The sequence below is a fragment of the Daucus carota genome, chromosome 5 (assembly GCF_001625215.2).
Source record: "Daucus carota subsp. sativus chromosome 5, DH1 v3.0, whole genome shotgun sequence".
NCBI classification, from domain to species: Eukaryota; Viridiplantae; Streptophyta; class Magnoliopsida; order Apiales; family Apiaceae; genus Daucus; species Daucus carota.
This window is the reverse complement of record NC_030385.2, coordinates 6,850,098-6,860,597: the sequence shown is the minus strand read 5'-3', so window position 1 is coordinate 6,860,597 and position 10,500 is coordinate 6,850,098. Positions and strand designations below refer to the sequence as shown.

The window sequence follows — 10,500 nt, the reverse complement described above, 5'->3', positions numbered from 1 at the left end:
AAGCTGGCAGTTTTCATTTGCCGCAAGCACATAAATACATGTCTCCATACTAAATCAAGAAATATATTTAAAGACACGTAAAGTAGTCAGACCCTTACATATGCTTATTACTACGATAGAAATTAACAGTTGTTCTAATATGCATGCATGGTACTGGAGTTTCTGGCATATAAAATCTAGCGACGAATAGAGGCACAAATTATCATATTAATACTGCAAATATCAAATGCTTACAGTGTTTTAGATGCTTGAAGGCAGATACACAAATTTTCAGAATAGCTAGCCACATACCTATAACTCTTCTTTTCCTCTTGTGCTGATAACGTGTTATATAACGGAGAAATAAACAAAGAGATTGTAGAGACTAAACTTCTTATTTCACATCTATCAAATATCATACAAGCACCTCCTTATATATAGGCCAAATAACATGAGTTACAAGTGAACTGAAAGGCCAAAAGTTGAGAAAGCCAAAGGTGAGTAAGCTAAATAGTTAGGTAACTAAAAGGTTACAAGAAGGCATCCACATAATATTTGTACATAACAAATATAATCTTTTGAAATTCAATAATGATTCTTAAACCATAAGGAGTATTAAAATGAAGGTCAGATACAGCCCATTAATCTGTCAAAAATAAAAATAAACACACTCATTACACTAATTTGACAATGCACTTGCATAATACTCCCTCCATCCCAAATTAGATGACTTCGTTGACTTTGGGCACACAATTTAAGATTCATTGACCGCATAGCTACATGACTTATTTTTAAAATTTTATTTTTGCAAATAAAAAATAAAATATGAAATTTTTATTTACAAAAGAAAAAACAAAAAAATATATTTCAGAAGTACACGGTCAATGCACCTAAAGTTACGTGCCCAAAGTCAACTAGCTCATCTAATTTGGGATGGAGGTAGTACTACCTTACACCCAGATAATTCTATTAACATGGCAGGCACGAAGCCAAGTTCTGGGAAAAAGACAAAAACATAAGTTATCAAAATTAACTAGATCGGCTGTAAGCACCCTCCCCGAATATAAAACCACAAATAACTCCTTCATTTTCTCAATATTCTTGTTAACTTGTACACCTGCACCAATCAAACTGTAATTAGCACTTTTATCTACATTCTAAAGTGTGACTGCAATTCTGTTGTATATTTTAATTACCTGAGCAGTTCTTCGTGGCAGTGATACTTCCAGGCAGTTTCTTAACCCGTCAAGTCTGAATAAAAGAACAAGTGCTCAATCGACATTATACAATTACATGAACAAACAACAAGACGTGACTAAGAATACAGGGACATGTCAGTGAAGCCCAAGAAACTGGTTACCTACCTTCTACTAGTAGTTTTCTGAAGATATTTGTCATGCCCAATCAGTCCTTCCCCACCATACAACTTTTCATCCGTGTTCAGAATAACCTGTGGGAGTTGTCCACGAAATTGAGCATTAGATCTTTAACATAATTTTAGGTAGATAGAAGAACATTTTGCCTACTTGATACTCTCCGGCTTCTTCCACGCCTACACTGTATTTTTCATATGAATTTGATGGATGGAAGTTGAATATGAAAAGAAGCGGGCCTCTCAGGTAAGAAATGACCTGCAATGCAACATTAAAATAATAAGAAACATCCTTGTCTGCACGATCTACTAAATAAGGTGATAATGTGTATGTTATGCAAATTAAGCAGAGTGCCACCAGTAAGGAGAAGTCACATATTTAGCTTGCCCTGTGACGCAAGTTTTGACCTCAAACCACACCAACAGTAGAGCATCAACAGAAAAGCATGCTTATCAACATTGTACACATTATAGAATATTAAATACGTAACTATATATACCTTAGTATTGTCGTCGACATGGTGGATATTAGAGACACCTCTTACAAGTACTCTCTCATTTTCATCCAATTTCATCATGTCCTGATTGGAAAAGGAAATTTTATTCTGTATTCAAATTATTACGCAATATCTGCCAACCACATCTTGGAAATAAGTTGTTAAAAGACCTATTGGACAACGAGCCATATTACAAGTTGCAACTATATTTAAAATAAAGGTAGAACTTGAAAGTTAGTATCTACTTAAATAAGTGTTCTCAAAAGGTGTCAAATTTCTAATAATGAAAACAAGTGTTTAAATAGCATTGTGACTTCTAATTTTTGGTATATGTACAGGTACAAAGTAAAAGTATAGATAACAGATCTTCTTGCCTCCACAATAACCTGCATGTCTATACATATCTTTACTGTATCAGAAAGAGAGATGAATAAAGGACATGAAAGTATTTCTTTTCCAATCACCCAATTCAGTAACTCCAAAAAAAAAACGTCATTAACACTGGAAAAATGAATTTAGTACCTTATCAAATAAAAATAATTGATGATGAACTCCATTTGTCAACAGATCCCAGTGGCGATTAGCAAATGAAAATGAAAACGTGTTACTTGCCACCGGAAACTCTACCCTCTGGCACAAAAAAAGATTTAGTGACAGGACAAATAATATTATTTGGATCTGATGACTGTGGGAGGAAAAGAGAGCTTACACCAGGGTGCCCGAATTCATTACCCATAAAGTTAAGGTAAGCACGACCAGCACACGTACACGTTATTAACCTGATCATCTAAATTAAAGAGGTAAATGAAGAGTTAAAAAAATACACATGCACACACATCATTTTAAAGAAAACCTTGTTCACCATGTCCAATAAAACACATCTTTTTTATTACTCATAATTAAGTCTGCTGTACAGAGAGCTTTAGTAGTGCTGATTGTTATAGAGAAAGAACAGATACTATCCAACTGAAAATTAAGCTGATAACCCAACTTTTCCAAATGTATAATAAAGCTGATAAACATACCTTATGCAACAGACAAGTTTATAATAATGCTGATAAACATACCTTATGCAACGAACAACCCCTTATCAGCAAGTCCTTTGATACAGATGGCTGCTGCATACTTTGACCAAACAAAATTTCTGCAAATGATTGCCCTCCTGATATGGACTGCAAAAACAAGATGCAAACTCTTAGTACTTATGTACCTACAGGGGAATCTCGATTAATGAATATTACATAAACGATAGATCTTGTCAAATAAATAAAATTTTCCAGTCTTGGCATAATAGAGACGGTATTTTTTTAACATAATAAATGAATATAATTCTCTGGTCCCTAGCGCATTTATTTAGCGCAGTTTAATTGTACTTAGATGATGATATGAAGAATCAGAATTTAGATGCTGACAGATGAATCTACACTCTTACCTGGTTGTGATTCTCAGCATATTGAAGCATCTTACTCGCAGTTTGTTTGTTTACCATTAAAGTATTTACAATCTGCAAGGGTAAAAAGTGAAATTTAGAGTCTACTTCGATGGAACTAAATGAATTCGAACAAATGCCACAACTTCTGATGCATATGTGTTGTAACCTTACTCATGCTCCATTCATGGTCAGGAACATTCTCGAGAAACCATAACCACATCTCTGATGCTGAAATATTGACAAAGTAATCGAATCCCAAACCACCTTGAGAAGTTGGCTCACATAGTCCTGGATAGTTTGTTGCCTGCGCCAATAAGTGCAAGCATTGCAAGTAGTCATCAGATTGTATCTTTTAATAAGCCGAATAGTATGTTACAATACGAAACTAAATGCAAGAGACTGCACAGTGCAGACTTTTCATTCTTAGGTCTCCATGAAGATAGACATATTATTAATTAAGAATGCAGAAAAGACAACACGATTTTATTAATACCATTGTGTAAGAATTCAATGGTATAGATAGGGCAAGGACATTGCATTAGTACTAATCAGCACCCTGACCAAAAAAAAAAAAACTTGGACTTTACTTACATCTTCCGCAATTGTTATTATATTGGGATGAAGAACATGCAGTATCTCATTTGCCAATATCAAGTATAGCAAGGCATCCTTGTCAACATATTGATTATAGTACCTACAACAAAAGGTAAATTCCCAATCAGAAAGAAACAAACTCAAAGAGTCTAGCATAAGATAATGTCCTAATAACTAGATTACCCTACTGTCTCAAAATCATACTAAAACTTACCTTTAGAATCAGTTTAAGTTAAGTTTTACAGAATCTCAGCAAAACGTTCCGAATGGAGGAGGTGAAAAATCAAACAGCGCATCCCTTTGGTTTGGACCAACTGCACTTTATTACCCAAACTTTAGATAATTGCACAGCGCATCCCTTAACATATATTAGTGTCACATGTTGTACCCTTTTGACCTATTTTCGTCGATTTTGATCTATCACTATGCTAAATTAAAAGGATAAAATAGACATGAACCTATAACAATACATTTTAGTTAATTATCAAGTCTATCTCACCCTTTCAATTTACACAATGATAGGTCAAAATAGATTGAAATAGGCCAAAAGGGTTCATAATGCGGCGCTGAAACCTGTTGAGAGATGCATTAAGCAATTATCTAATTTATAGATAATACGAATTTTCTATGGTGTGCCCATGGGCACACACTAGTCCCTAACTCCCATGAAAATACTAACTTTTGATTGGTGAATGGATAATAAATGTTAATAGAGCGCCCCCCCGCCCCCCCCCCCCCCCCCCCCCCCCCCCCCGGGCATTTACACCAATTCTACCAATCAAAAGAAGCCAATTTCATAAAAGTTGGTGCTTATTGTGTGCCCTTGGGCACACATTAGAAAGACCGTAGATAATAAAGTGCAATTTGTCTGAAGTAAAGGGTTGCATTAATAATTGGGACAAGCATCTCGTCCATTCTTCGAAATAAAATGTCCAGGTTTTCACCATATAAAGGAGGAGAAACATATGGCTTGCAGTCAAACAAGCCACAAAGCTTAAAGCATTGCACACATGATAACAATATTTTAGGTCACATATTCTTACTCCTCCATATCACCAGTAAACGAAGCAAAACCATTGTGACTGTACATCATTGAGGGCAGGGAGTGAAAATGAAATCCATCTATATGGTATTCCTCTACCCACCTGTTATCAACACCAAAACAGATATATAAGCAAAAATAGTGAAAGTTAGATAGCAAATGTGATTAGGAAGAAAATGGGGAAAAAAAGTATGTAGTTATACACAAATTTCAGAAATTAAAGAGCTTCATGTACCAATTAAGATTTGAGAGTAGAAAATGAAGCACTTCGAGGTCTCCATATTTAAACATTCTCGTTCCCCAGTATTTGTGATAGCCTCGTTTACCTATGAATGAATGACTTTTTAAAGTAAGACCAAAGTAAACAATCCTCTGAGTAAGGAAACAAAATAAGCTCAATCACAATAGCCTATCATGAAAATTGTTCAATCCTCTTAAATTTACAGCTACAGAAATACAAGGGATAGCATATTAAGAAATACAGAAACAGAAAAGTTAGTTTCTGGCTTTAATTACGAATCTGCAAAGGAAGCTAAGAACTTAAGATACAGTAATGTATAATGAAGGGTAGAAAAGAACATGTTGCACATTAAGGGTGCCTTCTAGGCTACACACTCAAGTCAGACAGAGGTCAGCCTTCAGCCTTTCTATATTATAGAGTTGCAAATTTTTTTAAACAAATAATATACTAAAATGTACCAAGACAAAAACACCCCCAGCGAAAACGAAAACATCTGCATCCAACCTCAGACACCCCCCCCCCCCCCCCCCCAAAAAAAAAACCAACCCCAATATTTTCATGAAGAACTATTTTCATCATGTTACTACAAATAACTAGAATTGGTTGATGTATAAAACATACAATATTTTTGTTCAATTCTTCTTACCAAGTAGATATGAAGTATATGTAACCTGCAGAATTAGTACGTCTAGAATCACAACTACTTAATAACTTTGACAAAAAAACACCTCCAGTTAAGAAACTTTGCATCCTTAATCGCCCATTCCTGATTTCATTAACAAAAGCCAGTGTCATTATGTTACAGACTTACAATGGTTCTGTAATTCCATAACATATCTTCTCCACAAGAGTGAAAAGTATTTATAGTTCAGATATTTAAAGTATGTCGAGAAGCACAAACTATAAACATGGGGGAAAGTTACATTGCATCTCATAATTTGTTTTTCAGACTAAATTATCGGAATAAAGACACAATATTACCCTCTTAATGAATTATACATTAATTATCTACAAAACTTGTGCTCAATCTACGTGAATTAACTATGTGGTCAAACACAGTTGATAAGAACCTTATAGGCTCACACCCCCTTGGACTTGGAATTTGTAACACACCAGAGAAGGTGGAAACATCATAGTTTACATTTAGAAAGTCCTTCTAAGAGAACTGAGTGAAATTAGTTTGGTGTATGACTTGAGAAAACATGGCGCTACTGAAAACTTAGACTTAAAGACAGTGAAATCTACATCTGAAATCTGAAGGCAGTTACCAGTATGAAAGTAGCAGTCATTTGAACCATCAAACAGGGACAATCCAACCATCTCGTCAGCAGCGGAGTACGAATGAACAATGTCTAGAAATACAAGCAGTCCAAGACCTGCAAAAAGAACTAACTAAGCAAATCCACCTTGATGCAATACATCACAAAGTTGTATATGAGAAATGAGAATCATTAAAATTCTATTCAAATAAGAATATGACTAAGAAAGAATAACCATGTGCTTCATCCACCAAATGCTTGAAGTCGTCAGGTGTGCCATAGCGGCTGCTAACAGCATATAAATTTGTCACCTGAAGTAGCAGTAGAATTATTATATATTAAATTAATTTAATATCACATATACAAAGAATTGTTCACACTGAGGAAAATACTTGGCAGTCAGTGTGACTGTGGACATTATAGTTTTGAATAAATATTGAATTTAGGAACTGCTAAATAAACCATACATACATGATCAAGTGATCAATATACGTGCTTTTAGAAGAATATTAGTTAAAGCTATCATAGAAGCTACATTTGACTGTTTTAAGAGATAAAAAGTTTATGCAGAAGGGTTTCCTGTCTGAAACTCGATGGCAAACACTTTTCATATAAAAAATTATATCTCCAAAAGGAAATATAACAACTAACTGTTGTTCAGAGCGAATGTTGTAAAGTGTGTGATTTATTACACTAAATCCATGAACAAAGTAAAGAAAGAAACATCTTGTAATCCAAATCACCCTGTATCCAAGAGTAAAATAATCTTTGTGCTCAACAACTCCAAACAACTGAATTGCATTGTATCCAGCTTCTTTAATGTGGGGGAGGACCTACAATCAAAACAAAGTATGACCTGAAACTTTTTCCACTCAATATGGCAATAATAAAGGGCACAAAAAGTAAGTAGGCGCTGGCAAAAACAACAAATCTACAGCTCAACAGATGGACAAAACAGAAGGTAACAGCCAATTACATCCTCAATAAAATCATTGAAAGAGGCAACTTTTGGCTCCTGCCCACTAATTCCGACATGACACTCGTAGATACGCAAAGCTTTTGGTGCTTTGGGATGTTCGTGTTTCCAACTATATGCACACTCAGGAGACGGTTCCCAGTGGACTGCATACGCTTGGTTTCCATCTGCATCTGTATATAGACACCAATATGCAGTGCTATAAATACAATAGAAGTCTTCTAAACAATTTATATGAACAGTTGGATTTCGAAGTTAATTTATAAGGATTCACATTCACTCATAAGTCAACGTTTAGGTAAAGACCTTCTCCTGGCTTGTAAATTGACTATTAAACAAAGGAAAAGTGGCTTTTTCTTTATTTCATTTTTTTTTGTCAGGGTTAACGTAGCTTTTTCAATTTACATGGTTAAACCGAAACTAACACTGCTTCTTCTACAAAACACTAATATGAAATTAAAAGATGTTCGAGGAAAAAATCCCTTACTAATAACAGGTACGATACTATCAGTGAGATTCATAAAATATATTATGTTAAATGACTAATAAAGCATTATTAGCTCTTAATGTTACCTGGAAGCACGTAAGTAGCCCAAGCAGGAACCCTTTCAATAGGTCCACTAGGGGTGTTAAAATACACTCTGTATTTGCTGCCATGAGGAATACCAGGTATATACTTCTTCAACCATGCCTTTCTTCCTTTGCGAGACTCTAACCAGTATGGAAGAGGGGGCTTTTTATTACGAAACTTTTCTCGCGAAACAGGATCATCCACAATATTAAAAATGTCATATTCTTTTCCACTGTCTATCACATCATATGATGGTAAATCACTTGGTAGATCATCTTTGTGCTCCTCTTTCCACGTATTATATCTTGTTTGAGCATCAGGTATGTCTTCCAATTCCTTCATTTCTTCTTCTGTTTGTGGCCCATTTGGCCCAAATATTTGCTCATATAGCTTAGATGCCACTTCATAACGTGAATTTACAAATCGATCCTCTCCAGGTTCCCAATATTCATCATTTGCTTTCTTGAATAATTCTTCAACAGTAACTCCACTGTCACCTTTATCATAGTCATCTATATAGTTGTACTGTTGAAAGTACACTTCATCAGGTTCTTCTCCTTCCCTTAATTTATCTTCAAGAATGATAAACCAATATCCATAATCATCATGCCCAAAATGACCCTCTCTTGCAGAATTCTCTGTTGGCGACCACTCATTAAAATCACCGACAATGGCACAGTACCGAGCACCTGGTATCATGCACATTTGATACACAAATAAAGGAAACTTTCTTGCAGAAAATTGCTTAAATCACATAATTAAATATTAATTATATACCTAATGTTGTGTTTGGTTGGAGTGAATGGAATGGAATGAGTAAAATTATTTGGAACTAATAGAGATAGGAGGGAAGTTTTGGAATAAATGTAAGTGAGGCAAAATTGCTATGTTGAGATTTGAGAAGAAATTGGGGGTAGGAGAGAATGGAGCATTCCATTTCAAATTGAAGGTATGATCTTTAGCACATAATGTAAGGAATGGAATGGAGGAAGGAATGAAATTTGTTAACAATTGTCCATAATATAGTTCATTTTTCATTCCATTCCTTCCGGAATCATTCACCCCAACTAAACACAACATACGTGTTTAATCTGGCCAGGCAGAAAAAGAAAACGAAGTCAGACATGTACAGGATACCCTCAAAACCCCAAAGACTTGGCTTCCATATCATCTTATAGTTTAATTTATTGGTTTAATTTATCTTATAGTAAAGTACTAAGCCAAACCTGGAGCCCATTCCATAAAATCCACCCGATGATGAACATTCCGGTGCATTCCCAATATCTGATATCTAAACATGGGAAGGGGAAATAAAATATAAAAGTTGACATGATATAACTTAAACCAGTAATGACACTAGAATTCAGCCGGGTAAGTTGGCACAAACAGTATAAGCAATGATATAACATCCACAATGTAATAAACATAGTCAAGGTAAGACTAACCCAGTAACCATCTCACTTAAATTCATGTGGCGTTTGAGAATTTCATCTTTTAAATCCTTCAACAACTTATGCCTGTCAAAAGTAACAAATCATTAAAAAGCACAATACTAAGTATTTGCTGAAATGTGCGAATGAATATTTAAATACCTTTCTCGGAGGAATTGAGCAAAGGGTTTGTCTGAAATGTTAAATTTAGCAAGGAAACCAACTGGGTCAACCCCTTTACTATCATCAGGCTCTGATTTCTTTGGCCTAGGTTGTCGTGGTGACTTACTGCCTGCACACCTCCAGTAGTATTTCTTGCGAGTGAAACCAACAAAGGGAGGGGGACTATGTTTCTTATTGCTTGGCTTGTAGTTGCGTAAGAATGTAGTTTGGCCGAAATCATTTATGAAATGACGAGTTTCTAGTGTGGGAGTGTTCATTGTAGCTCAGGGTTTTAGGAAACACTAACAGGGGTTTTCTTACAGATAAGAAGAGAGGCAGGAGGCGGGTACTGTGCTCTTTTTCCTATTTCAACTTTTTCAATTTCTCAAATGAAATAAGGTGGATTCCAGTTTTCCCAAATTCAAGTGAAAATGTAATTTTTATTCCACCAATTAAATTATAAATTATAATTTATAGGATATGACAATTACAATATGCCAGAGTAATGTTATATCATTTTTAATTTGATATAGAATTTGTTATAAAATAACTTAATATCAATTATATGACATTTTGAATGATAATTAAAGATATTAATGTGAAGAGCAGGAGACTTCTTTTTTTATTAACTAAATTATAACTAATTAAAAACTTACATTTGTCTTTCATATGTAATTATCATATTTTTCGTGCATCTGATTTAGAAAAAATGTGAATTTTGTTAGTTCAATTTATTATTATTATTTAAACTACTATTTTAACTTAAAATAGAAACATGTTTTAGAAATTCTAATAATATCTTTCAAGTTATCCAGGTATACCAAGGACGAAAATAGGAATCCCGAGACAATGATAGTCGCAACAGGGACAATGATGATCGTGATAGGAAAACCGAGCCTCGAAGGCTTATGATCAAAATAATCACTGGAGGTTCGACTGCTGGAG

The 10,500-nt window shown here is 34.7% G+C and overlaps 1 protein-coding gene across 1 annotated transcript; it reads right to left on the bottom strand.

Annotated features, from left to right (window-relative positions):
• Nucleotides 1–522: 522 nt before the first annotated feature.
• LOC108223876 (1,4-alpha-glucan-branching enzyme 3, chloroplastic/amyloplastic) lies at nucleotides 523–9,932 on the bottom strand. Its single transcript, XM_017398329.2, has 21 exons — nucleotides 9,556–9,932; nucleotides 9,409–9,480; nucleotides 9,190–9,254; nucleotides 7,966–8,652; nucleotides 7,393–7,565; nucleotides 7,160–7,249; nucleotides 6,652–6,727; nucleotides 6,426–6,533; nucleotides 5,152–5,242; nucleotides 4,918–5,019; nucleotides 3,872–3,974; nucleotides 3,447–3,584; nucleotides 3,281–3,352; nucleotides 2,916–3,020; nucleotides 2,558–2,635; nucleotides 2,371–2,478; nucleotides 1,852–1,932; nucleotides 1,506–1,610; nucleotides 1,344–1,429; nucleotides 1,176–1,230; nucleotides 523–1,096 (listed from the first exon to the last, which is right to left on the bottom strand). The coding sequence occupies exons 1-21, from the start codon at nucleotides 9,831–9,833 to the stop codon at nucleotides 1,064–1,066; spliced, it is 2,706 nt and encodes a 901-aa protein (XP_017253818.1). The 5' UTR covers nucleotides 9,834–9,932; the 3' UTR covers nucleotides 523–1,063.
• Between the last annotated feature and the right edge of the window lie 568 nt (nucleotides 9,933–10,500).